At 40.9% G+C, this 25,438-nt stretch overlaps 1 protein-coding gene across 4 annotated transcripts in view; it reads right to left on the bottom strand.

Moving 5' to 3' along the window:
- Nucleotides 1–6: 6 nt before the first annotated feature.
- The window catches only part of M (zona pellucida domain-containing protein miniature), a 258,694-nt gene continuing 233,262 nt past the window's right edge, over nucleotides 7–25,438 (bottom strand). For 3 of the 4 annotated variants that reach the window (XM_072903294.1, XM_072903297.1, XM_072903293.1), the window contains 7 exons: nucleotides 9,338–9,420; nucleotides 4,397–4,641; nucleotides 3,951–4,144; nucleotides 2,543–2,665; nucleotides 2,234–2,448; nucleotides 1,735–2,121; nucleotides 7–1,644 (listed from right to left, as the gene is read on the bottom strand). In XM_072903294.1, the coding sequence (XP_072759395.1) occupies nucleotides 1,048–1,644; nucleotides 1,735–2,121; nucleotides 2,234–2,448; nucleotides 2,543–2,665; nucleotides 3,951–4,144; nucleotides 4,397–4,641; nucleotides 9,338–9,379 (1,803 nt within the window). In that variant the 5' untranslated portion in view covers nucleotides 9,380–9,420 and the 3' untranslated portion in view covers nucleotides 7–1,047. Of the gene's footprint in view, nucleotides 1,645–1,734; nucleotides 2,122–2,233; nucleotides 2,449–2,542; nucleotides 2,666–3,950; nucleotides 4,145–4,396; nucleotides 4,642–9,337; nucleotides 9,421–22,466; nucleotides 23,220–25,438 lie in introns of those variants that run through there. The other variant, XM_072903295.1, reaches the window with a different exon arrangement.

Below are 25,438 nucleotides of genomic sequence, written 5' to 3'. Positions count from 1 at the left end.
ATATATATATATATTGTATATATATGTTATAGTACTAGTGTGTTAATAGTGTCTAAACAAAAACTTTTTAGACCGTAAGCGATGCTTCGTGACCCATTGTATTCGTCAACAACAAAATCCCGAATGCATTCGCATCTTCGGAAGACAATTTAACGCGGCGGAGCAATCATAGCTGCGTATCGTTTCCATTACTGGTATGACAAAAAATTTAACTCTAATAAAAATGTATTACTAATACAATAATTATGATTACTTCCAATAATTATGATTACTTTCAATTTTCTTAGGTTATTTTCTCCACTCACACACATACACGATATACCTACGATTTTTTATTACTTATGAAGGCACCGAAAAAATCTCCGTGAAAACGTAATCCATCTGTATTGATGACAAATCGCTCTTATAATTTTCCATTGATTTAATGCATTTTTTAAAGATTTTTATTTATACTTAGTTTGTCTTTATATGTAATTTCCTAATATATATATTATAATCTGTAATATATATATGTATTTTTCAGAGAACAGAGTATTTTTCGTCCTTTGACGATATTTTGCTGAAATAATTAGATTAATAGAATTATATAATTATAAAAAGAAACTTGTATGAAGATAAATATAACGCGAAATTAATTAAATGTTCTGACAAAATAACAATACTTATTAGTATTTAATTAATTATTGAACATTCTGATGATCAAGAAACAAAGAAAATCAGGATGATATTCATGTTATGAAAGCTAACGCTAAATCTAATAGATTCGCTAAATCAGGCTACATACGTATTTTAACAGAAACGGGGGGGGGGGGGGGAAGGTTCTCGTCGACTGCGATTCGCGAGAGCTCGGTGTCGTCGCGCGATTCGCAGGAAGACAATCGAACAATTAATGCCGACAGTTTTCTTCCTCCCCGCCTCTGCACGTTGCGCCCGATTGTTCTCTCGATAGAGTATGATCGAGCACGCAGTTTCTTACGCATTTACGATACTTTGTACAGCGTATTATTGCACATTGTCTCTCCTTAAGCGCACCTTTAAAGTTGATCGTCAGCCTCGCTCGACCGACTGATCCGCAGCGACCTGCGAAGCTACCACGTTCGTCTGCTTCAATTCTTCAGGACTATGCGGAACAGCGGATCGCGCCGTGCAACGTACGCGTAGCAGACCGTACGACAGCCAGCCGTTGTTATTACTGGTGTGTACGTCGGTCTGATTGTTCTCCCTGTTGCCAGCGGTGACCTCTCGCTGCGCCTGCAACCGATGCAGCATCGCGCCGGCAACGAGAGCGGAAATGACCGCTGAGAGCGCGACGACGATGAAGAGCGCGCTGAAACCCGGCATTGGCAAGCAAATCCCGTAGACGACCTCTTCGCGTATCCTGCCCTGGAAGACCGTCACCGCCTCGGCGTGCGCATCCGGACTAAAGGCGAGATCCGCCTCGGAGATGACCTCGTAGATACCGCTGACGCCGACGTCGGCGCTGCGCGCCTTCCGATCCGTCACCGTCACCGAGCGTTTCCGGCGAGCGGTCGCGGTGAGCGGCGTCGCCGGCATCGCGTCGCCATCCTCCTCGAGATTCCGCGGCCCGTGCGGGAATTGCTCTTGCTCGCTCTGGTCGTATCTGGTCACTGGTGGCAGTGGGTCCTAAAAAAGAAGCGGTGAGTTGTGTTTTGCAAGCGGTTTTTTTTTTTTTTTTTTTTTTTTTTAAGAGAGAATGGTCTTGTTAACATTTACCATAAGCGGCTTCGACAAATCGATCTCATCTAGGGGAACCTCGTCACTATTGTGCTGCGTTTCGGCAGTCACGATTGGCGGTAACCGATTGCTCGTCTGCGCCTGAGCTTTGGGAATAGACTTTTCAACGTCCAGAAAGTGTTCACCGATCGACGCCACCTCGTCGCCATTCTGTACGACATCGTCGTACAGAGAGCTGTCACTGTGCTCCCCGCCCGCGCTGTCCTCGCTATCCTTGTCCGCGCTGGTATCATCGTTCGAGGCAATAGAGGCCACCGTGCTGTCTATATACTGCGGTCGTACCTGATCTTTCCTCTCCTGAATGTAATGAACTACGGAGCCGCTTAGTTGACAGTGATCCAGGCAACCGTGTCGACATATCTCCACCTTAACGTAAAAATATTTTCCAATTTATTAGAAGCAATATCTCTTTTTATGAAAAAAAAAAAAAAAAAAAATGTTAACAATCTCGCATTCTCGCACACACATTTACACATACTTTGCATTTGATGTGAACGCTTAACGCGTCCGGGAACTTAAACGCATGGAAGAAGGCATAAGTGATGACGGTCGCGCGGTCGTCCGAGCCGCGCGCCTTCAAGAACCGGCTGATCATCTTGGGTCTCAGCACGCAACCGAACTCGTCGCTGAGCTGTATCGTATGACCGCCGCCATCCGAAGCCACGCACGACTTGACCCGCATGTCGAACTCACCTGCGCCCGGTTAATAACAGAGAATTACGTTAGCGTTCGTCCACGCGAAACCTGAGCAAGCTATAGAAGCTCTATCTGTTGTAGAGCTCGTTACCTCGATAATCGTTTATGGCGATGACCAGAGTGAGAGTGGAGCCAAGAGGCACAATTCCGGATACAGGCGGTGCCCACGGGCCCTTTCCATGCTGAATTTCCATCCAGCAGTCCACGTTATCACCTGCAAACGAGATTATGAGAAAAGATATGTTAATTGTGATGGAAATTTAAGATTAGCGCAGGTTATAAACGTTATTTAAATGTGCATTAAAGTTAATTTGATATAATTACAGCTCTTAAATAAAAAAATAACTTTTCTGAGAGAGGATCTAAAATAATCATTCCTGTAATTTTTTGCTGTTAAATATTATTTCGGCTCGATGAGATCATAGGTTGCATTTCGATATTTTCCTGCCAGTATTGAAAATTTATATTTTTCAATATTAACAGACAATATCGGAAATCACACAATCATAACGTCGAGTTTAAAATTAAAATTGTATAGAAAAGATAATTTTTAATATATATACCTTATCATACATATGTATCGAAGAAATTTTATTTTCGAAATAAAATAGAGACAACATTGTTAAAACTTTGAATTTTTAAAAAAGGAATTTATTATAAAGATGAAAATTAATAAGATTTGTGATTAAATATCGAATCTATTCAAATCAACATTGTAAATCAAGTAATTGAAGACCAACATGAAAATAAATTCAAAATGGCTAAATTAATACGATGGGTATTAAAATAAAAAATTTTTTAAATTACTGAATCTCTTGTTAAAATTAACGAATAAAATAATAATGAATTTAATATGACAAATATTTTAATTAATAATTAACCAATTGCAATATTTCTGTAGTGCAATAATAGTAGAGTCAATATTTTAGTTACGAAAAATTTTATTATTATTTAATACCAGACGCAAATCGCGCGCGCGCGTGTATATTAGCACCTTGCACATAAATATCATGTATTACAGCGCGTGAGGTACTCGCTTTATAGCGGCTACGATTTATATACGTAAGATAAACTGAAATTAACCGATATGTGTGACTCTGCGGTTTTCACCTGCGGTCAACCGCGAACGGGTGCACGAGTTGCAATGTATGTCTCGTGATCTCATTCACTCGTGTATTAAATGCACCGTAGTCTATCTCTCTCAGGCAGAGTATCCGTACATGCTGCTTTAATACAGGATGGCTGCGTATCGCGTAACATTATGAAATGGACTTAACCGCGATATTAGAAAGACTCGAGAGAGAACATTGGAGAGAGAACGCGATTCTCTCCGTTGTTTAATATTGTTTACAACAGCAGATGGCAATCGTAAGATGTTTCTCGTGTACGTGGATGTCGCGCGATCGTTCGCCGTTCTTAGAGCTCGTGAAATGTATGCCGATGATTCATCTCCATTAAGAAGTATCATCTGATGGCAGTATAGTCGTAAATATCCGTACCTCTAAAGTCCAGCTGTATGACGTCGAGGTCCGCGATAACCATCGGCGGTTTCGACGCGGTCTTCTCGTAATCGTTGAACCATTCGCACCGCAATCGTTTAGCCTCGTCCCAAACTTCGAGTAGGTCCTTATCGTACTGGACCACCACGGTATTCTCGTAAAACTGTCCATGCATATCCGGTTTTGTACCGCATCTGGAGAGTAAAATAAGAAGAAACATAAAGAAATAGAGATTCTCTGCAATGGCTAATAATAAATGTACAAGCGTGGCTCAACGAAATATAATAAGACACGCAAGAGAGCGAAACAATCTCACGTCTTATTATTCGTAGCGTTGCGTATAAATAAATGCACGTGAAAGTTTGAAATGAGATTTTCTCAGAGATAGAGCTATTATATTATATTCCTTGACTAATCGCACACTATCTACGGAATCGAAAACTTACCTCGCATAAGCTATCCGGAAGGAGAAGAATGTCTGACCGGTAGACGGTGGAACGTAGATGCATCGTGGATCCGCGTGCTGACCCTTGGACGAAACGATACCCTCGAAGGGCTGCGAGAACGAGAGGTGGACGTCCATATGGTCTTTTCCGCACATCACCTCCAAGGACTGGATGGCCGGCATGCCCTCCGGCCTCTCCAGCGGCCAAATGTCGCTGTTGCTACTGACGCTCCTCAGGCCAACCACCTGCGCATTCGAGGAACTATTATACGTTTGTCTTTTGAACTACTCCCTTCCTTCCTTCCTTCCTTCTGTCTGTTTCTCTCTCTCTCTCTCTCTCTCTCTCTCTCTCTCTCTCTCTCTCTCTCTCTCTCTCTCTCATTCTTTATTCTCCGCCATTCCTCCGCTTCCCGACTCATTGTCCGACACGCACGTACGACTCGTAGCGCTCGCGGCTTCGAAGTTACGTACGTAAAAACGGTAAGAATATCGGTTGTTAATCCTACTCTCCTCGTGGCGCAAGAAAATTGTTCTTCGGTGCACAGAGGGGTCATCGGGTCGAAACGTATGCCAAGATTGCTATATCTGGCGAAAACGTTCGACCGAGAACGTTACGTAGCGTAAGTCACGATCGTTGCAGATAATAATGCGCATAAATTTACATAAATGTATTTTCAATCATCATATAACTTAATAAACGTTCTCGAAGTTTGTCTCTCTTGCTCTCTGCGATTCGTTTGTAATATATCGATTAAAAGAAATATACATGAGAATACAAAGTAAAATTGTCAATAAACAAGTGTACTATTGTACGGAATAACTCGACGAGATAACGAAGTTCAATTCAATTGAAACATCCGTTCCCCTCTCCTAATATGTCCACGTCGGAAATCATTAGCCATAAATCAAGTTCATTACCGTACTCGCGGATCGAGTCCCTCTTTTTTGCACGCGACGCGCTTAGAAAGGTCTACCGCGCGAAGGATGGGGCCGTAATGAAAACTTAAGTATCCGTGTGTTTTCGCTCCGCCCGTCCATTAGACCCAAGATAATCCATACGATTTAACCGTAAATACCTCTCACGCTCAATCGGAAACTGACGATCTCGCTCCCTCGCTTCGCCGACGATGCCGAGGTAATCGCGGCGCGAGTCGCACGACAAGAGTGCGCATCTCGGCATGTCCATCACGAATTAATCAATAACCCACACACACATATGTGTACAGCTTTTTTCTTTCTACTTCGAACACAGATATATTGCGACTATTATATCCTTCTCCTTCGCGTATATATATATGCATATATATTATTATCTTTTTTTTATTTTTTTACTTTTTATTTTTATCCTTTATTTTGTAATTCTACTTTAGAATTAAACAAAGTTTCTCGTCGGAAATAAATTTATATATATACATATATGGCAATATTTAGCAAAATTACAAAAGTATTAACGGCAATGATGTTGTTTTGCATGCCCTGCTTGACTGGTTCTCACGCAGTAACGTGTAACGTATCTCATAAATCGAGCCGGGGCGCGGCGATAATTAAATTTATTATCTCGCCGTATTTATTATCTTAATAATATGATACTGTTATTGATGATATTTATTTTCTTGTAATATAATACTGCATTGATTGATAGTGTGCAATATACATGCCCCCGGCACGCTATGGGAAAGTTTATTTCCGATGAGAGAAACTTTGTTCACTTCTAAAGTAGAATTACAACTACAATAAGAGATAAAAAAAGTGATAAATGAAAAAAATAAAAAGACATAATATATTTCCGGGATAAATGGTTACCACGTCCTCTCTTTTATGCATAACGCGTTTATTCCTTTTTAAAATTTATAATAAAAAATAGCGCAATAAAACGTTGAATGAAAATGGACGCAAGATTTATAAATCCATTAACCGCACGCGTTTGCAATCTCGTTGCGAGAAATTATTACCGTAATAGGAGAGATGCATGTATATGTTCTGGGTTTTGTATTCTATGTACTTTATCGAGATTCATTTATAGCATAATGAAACTTTAAGCACCTCGATACATCTGCTCTATTAAATTCAATCTAGATACTCTACCTTTCAGTACTTTTTACTCTCGCTTGTGTTATATTACACAACTTCTCTCTTTGTGCATTATGCGAATAAACACGTTTATTATGTTTAATATTAGCTTTATATTCAAGTAAGCGATATTAATCTTTTTTTTTTTTTCAATTAATTCATATATTTCGTAAAGTATTGAATAAATAATGAAATAAACATAATGTCAAACATTAAAATAAAAAAGATTTTCAAAATTCATTTACTTTATTTTAATTTCGGCCTTTTCAACACATTATAACGTGACAGAAATTTCTGAAAGCAAAATCATGTACCGCAAGCATAAAAAAAATTTTACGATCAATATAACTATATAATCACTTATCCTTTTGCTTACAATAATTTTTCTTAAACTGTATAGTTATATAAAAAGAAGTTAACACATAGCATTCTCAAACTCGAGAGATGAAATCACCACACACTGTACAGATGTATAGTGATGGAAAACACCGTCGACAATTCGTGAGACACATCAGGCGTGTCATACTAGGCAATAGGTTTCTCAAAATTAAGAGATGCGATATACGTTACGACAATGTATTAGTCCGCGATCACGGAAAATACTAGACATCAGAGTTGCATCGTCGTCGAAGCGAGCAAGGTGTTCCCTATGTATTCCACGCTCGCGCCGTAACGGGAGAAGCGTCTTTACCGCTGCATTAACGGTCGCCGTTTTTCGCACAAGTGAAAACATGTTTCTCTCTATGCTCCTACAATCGCACTGTTAAATGACAGCGTTTCATTAGAAATGATTACGCACCTGGCGGACGCCCGACGCGCGTACCCCTTTTTGCGTGCGCGTCGCGCCGCGTCGCGTATATCGATATACGTGCGATCGTTGACTCTCGCGCGGAGCTATTACCCTCCCCCTTCTCCTCGGAAGAGCGCTCGAATAAAATGGTACTCTCTCCATCAGTCGGTTAAATTATTCATCGCCGTTAGACAAAAAAAAAAAAAAGCGAACGCTTTGTCGACTCATCGCTGGAATATTCTCCTTCTCGCGGCAAAAAAAATGACAAGTAATATTCGCATACGTCGGGGCCGTGGTTTTACGACTCGTCGGGACTCTTGGTTACGACCTCTCTCGCGCATACATCGGTATTCCAAGTTATTCGAGACGTGAGGCACATCAGTAGGCGAGTTTCCCATCGCGGCACCGTATTCGCGTTCGAATACTAATGTCCGTCTGCGGGTAGTCGATTGTACTCTCTCGTGACAGCGGAAATAGCCACCTCGCCGGCGGCCCGCGTGCGCCGATCGGGAGGATCGGGGTCGACACACACGAGAATGTAGAGAGGCTTACGACCGATTTTGCTACTGACCTTCCTTAAACCTTCGGAAACTCCTATCGCGATTATACAATCATTGATGGAATCTGCTGGATTATCCTCCGAGCGAAAATTTGTAATAGGTCTCGGTTAGCGCAAAATATATTTTCCCAAACTCACGGAGGATTAACACTCAATTTTATCATTATTTTCTGAATTGTAGACTGCGGTATCCCTAAATACTAGTCTCGTCCGTCCCGGTCTACATTGTAAGAAATTATAGCGGTCTGGTGTATAATAATCGTCAAATGGGCAAGACACGTTTATTTCGCGAGCAAGGTCGCAAAGATACATTTCTCTCTCTCTCTCTCTCTCTCTCTCTCTCTCTCTCTCTCTCTTTCTCTCTCTCATCGCACGGTACCGTCCCGACGTAGTTTTGCGCGCGCGGTTCTGAATAACCCGTGAGAAGAAGGAATGAGAGGGGAACCGGGTAGAGGGGCGAGAGGAAAGGGGACCTCGAGACGCGATAACGGTACCTAGAGTAGGCACGAATATCCGCCTGCAAGCTGTCGCGGCGGCTCCCGCCACGTCATCGCATTGTCATCCTAAACGGAGACCCGGCGAATTCCCGCGAATTATCGCGGGCCCAACGCGCGGGGTCCCCTTTATTTCCCGCGGAAAAAAAAAAAAAGAAAAAAGACAGTTATCGCAGACAAGCGATCGTAAATGTGACTATTACGTGACGAAGGACTGGTATATATCGCCGCGGGACCGTTATTCATTAATTATAGGATCTACGCGGCGGTGCGTAGATGACGCCATTGGCCAAACACACTCGGAATTACGGCCCATTATCAGAATCGGTAGGCGAGTGGGGTCGAACTACAGGGATCCACTAGGCGGGCATTATACGTGCATCGTGCTCTAGGGCCTAATTGACCGACAAAAGAAAACCGCTAGAAGACGCGCGCGCGAGCAGGACGTAACGCAAGTCACGAGTCTTTCTCGTGTGAGTTCTTGTACCGCCGCCGCCGCTAGTCAATACACCGCTTGTTCCCGTGCTCCCGTCTAACGTAAGCTCGCTCGTTATTAAGACGGTGAATCTGACGTCTCGTATTTCCAACGTCGATAGTCTTCGCCGCTGATGAACCTTTCTAATTGAGGACGAGCGATATCTCACAGACGAAGCGTCGCTCCGTAATTATTTACCACCATTACCACCGACCTGAACAATGGGAATTACGCGGAATTGGTATCGCAGGCAGACATCTTACTCAAAGTGTGTTAAACGTTACATTAATCTCCGATGCGAGAATTAATCTCCGAGAATTTAGGAACAACGTTAGACGATAAATTATCTCGTAATTCCTGGAAGGGGCGAGCGAGAGGGAGACGCGGGAGAATGTCGTCAACTTGGCACTAATTCAAAATCCATTGAAATTTCTCGTCGTGTGTAACACGGACCGAGGGCCCACGCAAGAGTTGCTAACGAGTCGATATTCCAATTCGCACCGATATCCAATTTTGCAAATTGCGGGCGCGGCTCTCGCATATTCGCCACTCACCATATAGATCAGCGTACGTAGCAACTTCCACACCCCTGGCATCCTGGAGGTCCCAGCCTCTCGCGACGTAACACCGTCCTGCCCTGCAAAAAAATATAAACTCGCATTAGGACCTCGCGAAAAATTTCAGCCTACACTGCCAGACTTGTGTTACGCTACACATCCGGAGAAGCCGGATCTATTTTAATTTATCCGACCACCATGGTCTAGCGAGCAAATTAACCGGCTGCCGTCCGCGCAGGTCGCGCTTCGGATCCCAAGGAGGTCTCGAGCGCAAAATTGATCCGCCCATGGAGAAATCGTGGCTATGGAATTTCAAGTAAAGACACGCGCGTTCACGAAATCCGGATTACACAGGAAGCGATGAAAAATTCAAGAGGACTATCTATATATATGTATGTATGTGTATCTACTTGAGAGTATCGAGTCGATTTACAGATTAATTGAATAAATATATCTTTTGATTAGGTATTAATTAAAATACTCTCTCTCTCTCTCTCTCTCTCTGGTCCCCTTCTCTCTTCTCCTTCCGAGCTTGAACTTTACTACATACGCGGTGCCTTTTACGTCTGTTATTGCTCTTTTATCGCTTTCGATTAATTTATAAGATTACCGCGACGACGCGGTATCGTGTGAAACGCGACATAAAAACGGATATTGATAGTCATAACGGTACATGTTCGTAAAGATAACTTAATCCCGCACGAATAAATTGTTCGCGTGTTTTCAATCGAGAGATGACGGATGCAGCGGATAGGATGTAGCGTCGTGATTCTTGTGCATCCATTTGTGCGTAGAATTACACCGATACGGTAATTATCGTCACGGACGAGGTACGACGATATCATGTGAGAGTAAAAAACCGAAACGATACTTTATTATCATGCGCGTTTGTTCTCATTAACGTTTACAACTTGTAATCTCAGACACGGCTGTAACAACCGTGGCGACGCTATTATGCCAGCATGAGTTAACGCCGGCATAATTTCTGCCGTTTCTCACGCACATTGCAGTTCAGAAATCTACGCAGGTAAGGTTTCAATTTATTTCCTTCCTGAGAGAAATTAGAAAAAAATTCCTTTATTTATTATTTAATTTTTTTTTATATATATTGTGTATGCGTATATATGTTTATACATAACATACAAAATAAATTAAAGAAATATCAATATATAAAAAGAAAGAGAGAAGAAGAGAATAAAAACTCGTCGCTATATCCGCAAAATACTTGAATACATTTAATGAGATAGGTAAATCGTTTGTGATTAAATCTTTTTATTGCGGATTTTACGACTTTCACGATTATCGAAATAATGTTGTCACCGAGGGATACCAGGCAATATAACGGTGCGTCAGCATAAAGCCGCATTGCACATTTATATAATTGACCCGCAGGTGACATGAAGGTATGCGACGCGAGATTGTGAATGCGTTTCGCTATCGAGAGTATCGCCGCGTAAAATGGACATAAGGATAACCGTGGTTATGAATGGAAGATAAACGTCACGTTGTGCAGTGACAGTGACATACCAATTCCTTGTTTTACATGCTATTCGCTTACGCGCGTTTATACACAGTCGTTAATTAATTGCCGCACAAAGAATCTTAATTCATTATAAAATACTACGTCCCGCGACCCATGCTTTCTCCTAATTAACGTCCGTAACAGGAATGTTTTGCCAGAAATTTGTAGGAAGATTTTAAGATATTGGTTCTTTCGAAAAGAATTTCGCTACCTTGCTGGTTTTACGATATTTTAAACGCGCACAAGAGTTATATTCTTGTTTTTATACGCTTACTTTTTTCTTCTCATGATACAAGAATGTAAAAAAAAAAAAAACAAACAGGTCTAAGGTCGTGCCTTCATTTTCCGGCCTACTTAATAGCCATTACTCATCATCTTCGTGAGCGACCGAGGAGTCGCTAATGAATCTGTAAGAGTGATGTGTGTTGCCGGTTATGCCGAGCTTCTTAGCTCCCTCGTGGCTCTAATAATAATGCACGTGTATGCACAGAAACACTTACGACCAGTCTAACCAGTATTTTCATTTGCAACAATTTCATTTGCGGTAAGCGATCCGTATCGTCCGACCGAAATAGAACAAAGGCCAAAAATTATCATAGGCTGACAGATTAGTAATAAGGCATGACGCTCGTTTGCGGTGTGATTTATCCCCTTTCTAGCGAGAAGAAAAGACGAATATGATAAAGCCCATTAAATACTCGTAAAGAAACTCGTTAACAATGTCATATAATACAAGTATTTATCAATTAATCCTTAAACGGGGTATAATATATGGCTTTTATATTTTATAACTCTCGCTCTCTCTTTTTCTCCATTTCCTGTTGGTTATTATTATATTATACTATTCCGCTACATTGATTTTGCGATTTGTTAAAAACCCTTGGAGATGTTATGCTAATAAAGGAATATTTTAATCGCATTATAAAGATTTATCTCAAGTCTGAAACGAGAACGATACACGCGTGATCGTCGCGACAAGATGGGGAACAAACTCAATACCGATTTCAAGGCTCTTCGCGGCCCATTAACTCCGTCGGATCTTTTTTGCCGGATTATAAACGCATCGTCGCGCCGATGCTTCCGATGGTCCCCATGTTGACAGCTATCTTCGCAGATTGAGATTAATAAATCGATTATTGAGCGATTCCGCTGCTTCCGTAACTATTCGAGCAGTAAATTATACGTTAACTTCCTGTCAAACGTGATAGTCGGATAGATTAGCGGATCTGTATAATATTTTCGAATTAAATTTTGCAATTAAAATATTTAAATATCTCGTAAGATTTTGATGAGATGAAAGAGATATGATCTCATGTATCCAGCAATCTCGGTGGCAAGAATCTCTAATGTTATTTTTATTATGAAAGAGTCAGCACACATCCTTGAGATTTTTAATAAAATCAAAGGAATGGAAATTAAATAAATGAATATTCTCCTTAAATCGGATAATAATATTTCATGTGCACTGTATCTATTCGTACGTAGAGATTGTAGCGGCGTTTAAGAAAAATTCCACCTGAACCTATCCCAAGAGAAATCCCGTTGGCGCTTGAAGGAGGACGTTCGTCGAGTCTCATAATTCGGAACAAGCGCGCACTGTCAATTGTAATCCCGGCGCTGCTCGTGGGAGATGAAAAAAGAAGCCGGTTGTTAAGTCCAACCGGCGGACCATGTATTACGACTTTAATTAAAATCTAGTTAACTAGCATGTTGTTCGCGCTTAAGTGCATCGCGGACAATGTTTAAACGTCGGTTTAAGCGCTCGCGAATATCCATGCGTGACGCCATTTGCGGTCGTCCGTTGCCATTGTATCGCGAACACGTGTGATTATCGTGGTTGACCGACGTTGGCAAAGGTTAACATTTACGCCTATTTCGATCTTGATTTACAATGACGGATATATCGAGCAATTAGCGCTGATTGTCTAATGATTCGCGACCTTCCGCGAAGCGCTATAATTCCATGATTGTTATAGGTACCGGAACGATTCGACCGGCGGATCGGCATGTACCGTGAAACCGGATATACAGAATGTACGAGAAGTATTTTCACTTGGTATTAATATTTACTCACTAAACTAAAAAGTCATCGAAACATCCATAAGTAAAGCTTTGTAAGAATTCTACCGGTAATTAAAAAAATAAATAGAATATGCGTATGTATAAAATTATATGTTAAGTATGCCAACAAAGCAATGCTGGGCGTTAAAATAATTTTTAAAAAATTTCTAATAAGTATTTAAATTTTTGCCAAGGAATCTATAGTCGAAGATATTGCGATGCGTATCCAGTTTACGCGATGCTGATCCAAACTCGAGATGAATGTATCACGCTCGGGAAATTCTCTTTCCGTTTTGCGCTATTAGCTGTATGTAATTTGCATGGCGCAATTTACGCATATTAAATGGCGAATATTAACGGCATCGAATTTTATCGTTTGTAATCCTTGAGAATTTTATTCTAATATTATTCTATATTTTACTACAGTCGTATCCTGTAAAAGTTTTTGCGACATCGCTCGAGCATAATTTTCATATATATTTTATTAATTTTCATATACATTTACATCCGTAGTTTTATTAACAGCAGAATTTATACGTCCGCCTTTTGCATTCGCGATGTTTAATTATTTCCAATTGGGTTGTCATATATGCCGATAGTTAGACGATTTGCATTACACCATTCTCGCTTAATATACCATTTTCATTTTACAGTTACATTGGACATGCCCTCTTTATCATTAACGAGAACAAAAAAGAAAGAAAAAAGGATATGCGCTCGCGATATTCCACGAAAAGTTACGCGGCCGACACGTTAATAGGAAGAGAGCAGGCCGAAACGGGTGGTCCCCCGATGATGGAAGGGTTAATCGGAGCAAGGAGCTGTTTCGTGATACACGAGCACCGTGAATGCTTTGCGTGTTTTTGATTCGCCCGCCTCGAGCATGCCGGCTCAGAAAGCATTAATTAGCTGTGCATAACCGACTCCGGGCCGCGCGCATGACGCACGAGTACACGGATTTCATCGCCTCGCTATCATTTTCTCGCGTTTATCCGCGGATGCTAATATACGTGCGCTCGCTCACGCTTAATTATCCAAGTAACCAAGGTGTGTAATAGGTAAAGCGACCGTAATAAACCAATTTGTAATTCAAACGGATCTCTATATGCAAGATAGATATTCCTATGCACCCGTGAAAGGGAAATTTTCGCGTGAGTTATTAGCATGGCGCGATTAGGATCGCGTTTATGATTTTCTCCCGGCTTTTCCAAGCCTTTACGGAAACTACGAAGGGTGCTCGATCCGAAGCATTGTGTCACACCTGCCGATTCCGATTGCCAATAAAGACGGATTACCGCAGACGGACGACTCGCGCACAATACATTCCTGGAATGTTTCGATCGGATCGGCTGTGGATTATACGCGTCTCGTAACGGTGTTTCCCGTTCGCGCACCGTGTGTGCGATAGATCCCACGCTAATAATTCTCCCCTCGGCACCATTTCAGGACGCTTTAATGTGACAACGTTGTCTAGCCGCCTTTCCTTTCCTTTCCTTTCCTCGACCGATGAGCCACGACGTTGGTCGTACGCGCATTAAATAAGGTGATTTACACAGTTCAATAAACAATAACTCCTTTTCTCTTTTTTATATGAGAATAGGAGTAATCGTATTCCGTGTAATTTTTTTCTAGGTCAAATGCAATTTCATCTTTCAAAATGTTTCATCACATTTGTTCTATTACAAATTTTGCTAATATTGTAAAAAACTATTTCAATATATATATTTCTTCGTGTGTGTATATGTGTTATATAGTTATGTTAATATGTTTGTTACAACTTTCAATCCTTAAAAGAAATTTCTTGTAAAAACTAAAATTAACAATATTTACATTAATGGAACAATTGCAAATTAAACTAATGTCAAAGCTAAATTTTAAAAATAGTGAAATTAATGTAAATGTCAAACTTAAAAAATTTTCAAACACAAATATATATATATATATATATATATAATGGTTTTCTTAAGTTATTAAATACAAATTTTAGAATGTTAAAATTTTCGAATGCGACAAATCGAATTTATATAATTAATGGTAATCTTTTTGTGATATCATCCAATATTTGATCACGAAATATCTTATTAATTTTAATCTTTATAACAAATTCCTTTTGAAGGTTGAAAGTTCTATAACATACTTAATCTTTAATAAAATTTTTTAGCACATTACATGTCACAGTCATAGCATAATAAATTAGGTTGAAGTAGCCCTTTAATATGTTATTAAATAGTTTATTATACATTAAGTAATTATTTTTTCTTGATTTTTTCAATTATAAATTATGTTATCTGCGCAATTTTAATATTGCGGTGCTTCAAGTGTTAAAACAGCTATTTATTAATTTTCCAAAGCACGAAGAAGAAAGTTAAAGAATATTTTATTTGGTCATATTTATTTATTATAAATAGACTAATGCATTGAAAAAATTTTTACCATAAAGTTTTGACGATATCTGCATTATAAGATCAATTTTCTATTTTACTAGTAGTATTAAATAGTTAACTGATAGCAATAAGTAATTACTAATGGAACTTTACGCGTATAAAATTTCTTCGAGTGCATTCTTATTGTCTCGATACGTTAATTTCTCACAGTACCATTTCCAGATGCATTAACTTAACCCTTCTCATTCTTCTCTCTCTCTCTCTCTCTCTCTCTCTCTCTCTCTCTCTCTCTTTCATCAACATCGGCAACAGTACCTTCTTCTTCCTCGGCGCGAACGCGCATACGGCGATTTGTCTTTACGCGTACGTGCATCGCAATATCAAATCGGCTGCCGCGTCGTTTATGGTATTCGAGGCGACGACAGGACTCTGTCTCGCGTCGACCGTTCTGGAATTCCAGTCGATCCCCGAGGTGGCGGTCGTGATTCCATACATCGGACGGACGACGTGCATTCGCGATTTATCTAGAATTATCCGCGACGTATCCGCAAACGTTGATGAAATTGCATCATTACTTGCATCTATATCTTTTTCATTTTTTTTTCTTTTCAACACAGTGTGTTGTCAAATTTTCTGTAAAAGATGGCAATCGCACACGCTCTAAAGAAACGTTGTCTAAAAGAGAAAGGTAATTCTAAAGAAATGTCTCACCGCTATTTGTGCTAGAAACATTCGCGTTCACACAATTATGAACGTTTCTATAGTCAATTTTTCGGTACACACAGCATATTAAACATATGTAATGCCATAAATCTTTCGCAAGACTATAATTTCGGGTTGATCGCGCGATCCCGGTATTTGTTAGACGTGATATGATCGAAACGATTATCGAAGCGAAGTGCGTAAGAGTGTGTTAATTGCGGATTCATGTACGAAAAGAACTTGGCGAAACATTTGTCGGTGCGAACCGGGTCAAGATAGCGTTACCAGCTTCGGCTTCTCTTCTTCTGGCCGTTTAATGCTCGACAGCCGCGCAGAGATAAGCTTTATAAATTCCCCAGGGAACGATCGTGCAAAATGCGTACCGACAAACGTACCGCTTAGCGCCGGAGGTAATGACCGATATTAATATATGGTAAATGCAACTGCCAAATTTTCGACCTAACATACGATTTTTTACGTTGTACATTGTTGGAAATCGTCCGTAAACTTTTTTTGTGACATAATTCACTCATCAACTTTATGCACGCTTGAATATTATCCACGTTCTTGTTATCAGTTTTTTATATTCTGAAAGATGCCAGATATATTCGTTAAGAATATATATGTACTGACAACGACATTAAAAAGATTTTTCAGAGACAGAATCTCATATTTCGACTGATACAACAGAAAGAATCCTTCGAGGAATTTTGCGGAGTATTTCTGGAATGTCTGGAGAAACGTCGGATTTTATACTAGATATTTATATATCGCGCAAATATCTTGCATTGAGAACTATTTGCAGCTGATGTATCCTTTCTTTACAGTACTCGGAGAATCTTATGTATCTTCCAAAGTATTCATTCTTACGTATTAAATCGTCATGTTTCTCTTGTCGATCGTTATTGTAGAATCATACGGTCAGTCAGGCACAATACATCTGGACACAACCCGTGATATAAAAATTAATATAATAAGCGCACGTCATGTCACGCTGATGTTGCAACAATCATACATGTATATTAATCTCGTGAATAATAATGTATCCTCTGCACGGGTATATAAACACAGAGCATCTCGATAAAATTGAGATGGTAAGAAAAATATCGGCAGCATTGACTCGCGATGAGAATAGATTGCATCATTAATTCATTTCTTACAAGATTCGATTATGCTTTGTACCGTTATCTCATCTACAGAAATTATTCTATATAAAATTGTACATGCGTTCGCGTAACATAACGATGATACAATACAGAAATATCCGTATCGACTAAATCGCGCACGCGTGCGACACTCTGTCTGAAAGTTATATTATTATAAGGAAATATATATATATATATATATATATATATATATATAAAACGTGACACAATTGATCGTCCATTGATCGGCCAATGACACCGAGACATTAGTTGAGATTTATCGTTTCGCTCGGCATAACCAACGGATTAACTGCTCCGGCTTTGATCCTCTCTTCTTTCAAGCTGTGCTCGGCGAATTTATTACTCGGCAAATCGCGAAAGAAGGCGGAGAAAGAAATCGGTTGATGAGGCGCTCAGTTGTAATTGGCTTTACGATCCATTCATCGCGAAAGATCGAGATCGGTTGTGTTAACATTAACGGTTAATGCGACCCGATGATAATCGTTGTCGCGGCGACTGGCACGATTGTAATTATCACGTGTCCACCCGAACTAGCGCGTCTGTAGAGAGTGCGTGTACGCTCACGCACGCACGCACGCACGCGATACGTTACGCGTGTGCACACGCGATGCCGATAAACATAGGGTAAGAATTGCAGTCGCTGGCGGCTGTGTAGTTATCGACACCGCGGCGATAAACGTACTTCTACGAGCTTCCTATCATAAATATAAAGAAACTTATACATTACATGCACACAAACATATCTGAGATGTGTATTTATTTATTTCTTCAAATAATGATGTTGTCTTATTTGTTAGAAATAAAGAAAAAGAACAACTTTTTAAATTCGCAATTAAATAAATATCTATCGATCTAATTGTTATATATATATATATATATATATATATATATATATATATATATATGTATATAAATATAAAACTGAAGTCACATCTCGATACATTCTGCATACACAGAGGCAGTCTACGAAGAATCAGTATATTCGCCAGCACACGATTCTTAACGAGTCACGCTCCGCAGGATGTAATTTAGGCATGGACACCCGTTATAAGTTCCGAGTCTTCGACCTCGTTAATATTGTTTCATCGAAAGCCGCTCGTATAGGCTTCTCATGCCTATGTTATGTGATCGACGAGTATTATCGATTATCGTTTATCTTACGGTGGTTGTGATGAGAGATAGACGCGTCTTCGCACTGGTTGGAAATTAATTAAGATCGCAATCGGTCGATTCCGTAATTATTTGTGTTACGTATACTTTATCTATTTAGTATATTTAATTGTCAAAATTCGATTTAATTTTTCCGCCTTTGTCGCCCAATTGAATTTCTTCCGACGATATTTAATGCATTTTGTACAACGTAATAGAATCAGAAATTTATTTGAATTAAGAGAAAAAAAGAAGTGAAAAATTTTAAATAAATATAATTATATTTCTCTATAATTCTGAACACATCTTTATATTTTCACTTCTTGATGTTGCTACACATTTTTATTTTATAGCTTTTTTTATTAGAATTATATCAAAATAGAATATATGAAGTATCTATTTAATTAAAGACTTCAAAGATTTTTATAGAAAATATAAAACTAATGAAATATAAATAGAATTGGAATTAAATTTTTCTTCTCACGCTTTTAATAATACAATTCTATATATATATATATATGTATCATATTATCGTGCACGTGGCTATTACTCGTATCTCTTCGCTAGGAATTAACATGCGTAGTAGTAACATCTGTAACCGTATACCATAAGCGTGTCGCATAAATATAAACGTAATATTACGACAGATAATGTATAATGGGATATCGACCCCCCTCTCTCTCTCTCTCTCTCTCTCTGTCTCTCTCTTTTCTCTATATGGTGAGAGATACCGGTTTTCAAGAGTGCCGGAGAGGAACGCACGAATCATTCTCGCTATGTGCGTTTTCGATCTCGCAAACGTGTGCACCTATCATTTGTCTGAATTGCAATTTTTTCGATGCTGCCAAATATTCTATCGTAAATTTACGCTATGACGAAAACGTAGCGGGCGACCGAGATAAATGTAGGTAACTGGTAAATACATATAGAGATTAGTTGTGTAATATATGTGGCGATTCCAATCATATTTGTGGTTTAACTCGTCGTGCGATTACGATTCACGCGGTCGACGCGACTTGTATATGAAGTATATAAAGTATCATAAATTGCCGGAAAGTATTATAAACTGCCGCAGTCGCGAGTATTATAAAATGCGCTAACGCATTTCGCGAGACGCTAAAAAACCGGAAAACCGATGCGGTCCATACACTTTCATGTACCGATAGTCGTTACTAGTGTTCGTGTAAACATCCGGAAGCGATAAAGTATGCGCCGTTAATAGGTGACTGCAATATCTTACGGCCACGTGGATTTATACGAGCTTGTATAATACGTGAACATTGATGTTATAATACGTTAATACATTAAGTTATTATTACAGTATTCTAGTAAAGAATTTAAAAGCTTTCCAAGAATAAAGATAAGACTTGCTAATTAATCTTCGACATGTGTCGTTTTAATAATAATAATAATGTATGATAGTAGAATAATATATTAGTCAAAGTAAAATAAAAATAATTAAAAAATATCAAAAAGTTACATAATTATATAATATATTACATCATGTTTGTTTATCCTTAATCAGCGAATGCAAAGGGATATTTAACGCTATATACTCCGCTGGATCCTTAACACAGACTCGGAGAATCATCGACTCGCTAATTGCGAGAGAATTAAAATTCTCGCACTTCGCGCGAGAAATGTCTCTCCTCGGATCAAGCCGTTCGTGAATGAACGATAGTTCCAAGAGTTACTGCCAAAGCGAAATAAACTTAGGCGATCGTCAATTCCCACGGTACCGTCCGTACAAATAGGCGAAGTCGCGCGGCACGTTAATGTTAATTCACCGAGGAATTACATTGGCAAACGAATGCAAAATTATGTCGGGCGCGATTCCAAGACGTATTGCGGCGAGGAGGTTGAATGCCCCGGCCGTCGTCGTCGACAGACGGATTAGTCCGGCCCCCGTACTAACGTAATCGTATATGCCTGGTGAATATTTCATGAAGCGCGGAAAAAAGAGATGACACCTGTTCGAAAAACCGTTAGCGTACTCCTTTTGCCCGTCCGGGACGGCGGGGAGGACGAGTGGACGGCGACTTATTTCGATGCAAATTTCGGAAAGAATGCCCGCCGCGCGCATTCGGCCTGGTATGTTATGTGCAATCCATCCCGGAAATGAAGGATTCCAGACCTAATGTAACGACGCGGCGTTTGACATCGCCGATTCGAAATGATTGATCACTAGTGGCGATATTAAACCTTCCGCGCGAGATGGTGGGATTAATATCTTTCTCCGCTTGTGATACGCGCGAGCGTGTAGCGAACTTAAATTACGATTTGCCGCATCAGGTATCTCGCGTGTGGATAAAAATGATGTGAATGAAGCGCGATTTGCTACGGCATCCGTTTTGAAACGAATATTATTCCTAAGCGTGGAATCAAGAGCGCGTTAGCGCACGCAAAAGTGTCTGACACAATTTCGTACGTGCGTGATTCATCCCGAAAAATTTTTTTCCGAATTAACATGTATACGGAACACACACGCGTGTGCACGCGCGCTTGTATTCAGAATCCGGTCTACGTACACGCATTTATATGCCGCAAAATGAAACAGTTTCGATTCCGCCGCACAGCAGGCAGCATCCTGAAATTTCCGATTTGAAAGAAAAAAAAAAAAAAAAAAAAAAGAAAAGAACTATAATCTGATCGCGTTCTTTCACGCATTGCAAAAGAAAGTTTACATTAAGCTGTTGATAATTCGTGATACTTTTCATCAGGATCGATTAATTTTTTCCTCCGCATCGATTGGGTAAAGTAGGTATACAAGTTATGTGATTCACCGCTACGCGATTCTAAGTCTCATGTAATTGTTGAATCGTGCAGGTAACCCAGCTGTGGACCCATCCTTCCTACACATCGAGAAAGTAAGGGTTGACCGACATTCACGGCGGATCGATGGCGACACAGACACGAGGGCAACGACGGCGGTAGCGAAAGAAGCAGCAACGGCGATGCGATTCGCCGGACCGCTAACCGGAATGCGCGCGCTAACTCCTCGCCGTCTCGAGGCTCTGGTCAGCCGATCAGTTCGACTTCGAGAAAGCGGGAGAGAGAGATAAAGACCGACGAGAAAGAAAAAGAGACAAAGGGAAAAAGAAAGGAACGTAGAGAGGAGAGTGAAGCCGGTGATCCGCGGGAACGAAGTCTTTATCCGTATGTGCGAGAGAAAGATGCAACGAAAGAGCGAGGTAGAGACGAACGGACACGAAGAGACGTTAGCGAAAGAGGGAAAGAGAAATAAAGAGGGAAAAAGAAAAAAAAAAGAGAGAGAGAGAGAGAGAGAGAGAGAGAGAGAGAGGGAGGGGCGGTCCGAAAGCACGTGGGGATCTCAGGCACATTGCGTCCGGACCAGCGGCACGAAAATTTGGTGAGGCCTCCTTGCCTGTCGACCGACCACATTCCCTCCCCTCCCAATTTCCTCATACAAGAACCTTATCCGCCTGGTTGTTTCGGCGCGGTCGTTCTATTCGCACGCGTTTACATCGGTAAGCAGATCACGCAAGCGCGGATCGTAATTCGTCCCCGCTGATCTCGCTCCTCTGCATCATGCCAGACGGCATGTACTTCGCGACACGTTAGAACTGTCTGCAATCGACGTGGATTAGCACTGATCCCGATTAACCTTTAGAGGATTGCCAGACGTCGTAATGTCTTTACGATGCACTATTGTTCATCTTTCATTTGCAAAGGTCCCGGACATAATATCGGATATTTTAATCTCAGTTTATTTAATACTCTATTACGAATGCATCATTAATTAAACAATAGAATTTACTATTTTTTACATTCATCTTTATTAGATTACTATATAATAAAGATGAATGTAATAGTTAATTACCGAGATTACATCTGCTATTTATGATTGCGTGAGAAACATCACGTGCATCGCGCGTAGAAATATTTCGAAATTGTCATAGATATATATATATACATTTTCATTCAATGATTGATGTTACATTGTAATTTAATACAAATTTATTATCGCTCGCATAATTATAATTAATCTTTTAATATTATATATTTTATTTAATTTGAAAAAAGATAGAGAGATACTTAAAAGCATTTTGTACAGAAATGTTCTGTCACATTTGAACCCGTAGCAGCAAGCAGTAGTAACAGCTCGCAAGAGTAAGACTCACCTTGCGACTGCAGAGTAGCGTGCGTAATCGCCACGTGTTAGCTGGAGCTCCGTTGGAGCTCCTCGTGCAGCATCCCGGCAGGTTCTCTCCTTCTCGCCCAATTACTCCGCCACTCTCGTCTCTCTTTCTCTCTCTCTTTCTCTCTCTCTCTCTCTCTCGTCCCGGAAGTTTTACTACTCTAACAACGTACGAGGACGTAGTCTCACTCCTCTTCCTCCGGTTTTTGATATCGAGGGACCGTTAGAAATTCTATACCGCCGGGGCGTTCGTCGTTCGCCGTCGAGTGCACTGCCGCGCGACGCGAGGATGGGCCACCTCGACGACGGATAAGTTCGCCTTGGCGCACTTAACACAATTCACCGGCGCCGTGACCTCCTTGCTGGCATTTACCTTGGCGCGGTCGCGGTCATCGTGCGATTGCAACTTACCGGGTCTCTCTCGCGGAATGTATCGATATGTCGGTATGTATACGCGATAACGTATCTTTAAGTATCTTTAAATTAAAGAGAAAAATAGATGAAACGCACTAGCAAAGGACTTGACAGCGCGAATTTCTTTCCTTCGGACTTTCCTTTATCTCTCTTTTACGGGCGATTGTACGAAACAGCAATCCGCGAGCGAGTGAGCTATTGGCTAGCATAGAGACATGAACGTTTCCACTCCCGATACCTGCGTTCCTCGATCTACACGTTACCACGACCGGGACTTGCGTTTCCGTTCGCGACCAAGATGTTCTGCCGACTGATAACCCGTCGTCCACTTACCTGCGTCGAGCGCCCCTAACACGCCGAACTCCCTGGCACGACAGGTGCTCCGCAGGAGGAGTGGGAATAAGAGGATGGTCCCGCGGAGGGGACTAGGGATAGTACCTCCGTAACGGCGGAGGTAGCGGCGGCGACGGTGGTGGTGGCGGCGGTGGCAGTATCGTAAGAGAGCGAAAAAGTGACGGAGAAAGAGAGGGAGAGAAAGAGACGGTGGTAGCTACGGCGGTGGTGGCGGCGGTGGCGGCAAGAGTCAACGACGAAAAGAAGAGGGCAACGACATTTCTCTCGGGCTCCGACACATTTACCCGAAAACTACGCCACCGCCATCGACGCCACTGTCGTTTCCACGACATTCTTCGAATCCCTTCGAAATCGATCAATCGCCTTCCCGACGAGAATTTTTGACGATCGACGACGGCGCGGCGTGCCTTCCCGGATATCGGATCAAATTAAATGCCGAAATCACGCGAACTATATTTATTATTATTCGTCTATCATTAAAAAATTTTATAATTGATCTTTTCGCTTCAATTACCTTTTCTACGTGTCTCCCTAGATTCTGAGGTGAGAAACTTATTATCCTCCAGCGTATTAAAATTTATTTCTAATCACCCTGATCTCTATATAAATGTCTCGATAACCATCCGGTGTAGTAAACCATCCATCAAAGACTCCTTGATCGTTAAAGTGAGTTTTCACGGTGAAGTATATTCTCGGAGTAGAAAATTGAGTAGAAAGCATTTAGAAATTATCTAATTAGGATCATCATAGACGTCAGTTGGTCGTTCTCAATCGGCTTCTCTACATTTTCTCTAGATTTTAATGAGCCATTTCGTAAGCGGATCTCTTCCACCCTTGTCATCATCGAAATTATCACGTCGCCTCATCTTTAATCATCGGTATTGTCACCTATACACTTTTCTTTTTTTTTTTTTATTCTTATCCTTGTTCGGTATTTTTTCCGAATATACGTACAATTATTACACATGTATAATAAAATTATGAATAATTACTATGCACGCATAATATAATAATTATATATATTCATTTAATATATATATATATATATATATATATATATATATATATATATATATATATGCTTACAAAGTAACTCTCAGTTTAGTAAGCGTTGCTTTGCCACTCACGGCAAGCGACTGTGATCTTTGCGATCAAAGAAAAAGGAAAACAATTTCCGTTTTCACGACCGCGCTAAAAAAACTCGCTATGCAGTTCTTCGCGCGTTCTAAGAAAAATCGGGGTCGCGGGATCGTCCACATAAACGCGTTCATGTGGTGCGAGAGGCAGAGCAGAACGCTCGGACGGATGGTCGATCCGATCTGAGGCGAGGCCACGGAAGGCGAACGGAGAAGAGGCGATGAGGAGAGACGAGGAAACGCCAAAGAGTCGCGCCGTCGTAGTCGTCGTTGTGCACTTAACTGCCCTAAAAGGCAGCACTTCTCTCTTTGCCATCTCTAGTCACTCTTGTCTCTGGGAGTAGAATGCCCTGGGGCGAGATGTGTTCTCTCACGCAATGTGCGATCACACAGTTGCGAGTCCCAAGCATACACGGTATAATCCGATCGATTATTCCGAGACGTAACTCTCGTAGCTCTCAGCTATTTACGAAAACGCTCGATAAATACCAATGATATATTAAAGAGATGTAACGCACGCACATACATACACACACACACACACACACACACATACGCAATAGAACGAGCGTGAAAAAGAAAAGATTTCTCCGCCGCGGTATAATCACGAATTTATCTATTTATCTCGGCCATCCATCATTCGAGATAGTAATGTATGGAATGGCTTCACAAGAAAGGGCGCCCTTAGCCTTTCTCTCAGCCATCTTATATTGGTATCCCGCGGACCATTGATCCGAATCGCTGAACTTCCAGACGCGCTGGTAGCCGCAGACCACGTCCGGGCGCACGTGACGCGCATTTTCGTCCGCGGAACAGGGTCATACACACACGTCGCCGGCCATTGTCTTGTTCTCTTGTATCGACGAGTACTCCCGAAGGCTGCCAGGCTGCATATCAATGAACATGGCCAATCAAAAGGCAAGCTGTTCTATCAAGTAACGAGGCAACGTCGAGGCAATTAACGTCGCGCGACGTATCGTATGTCAATTGCGTAGCGTTCGATAACAACGGCCGACAATCATTGCGGAAACAAAGTTTAGAATAAATGTTC

The sequence above is a fragment of the Anoplolepis gracilipes genome, chromosome 12, assembly GCF_047496725.1.
Source record: "Anoplolepis gracilipes chromosome 12, ASM4749672v1, whole genome shotgun sequence".
NCBI lineage: Eukaryota > Metazoa > Arthropoda > Insecta > Hymenoptera > Formicidae > Anoplolepis > Anoplolepis gracilipes.
Note: the sequence above shows the minus strand (reverse complement) of the source record. Positions and strands in the feature narration are given on the sequence as shown.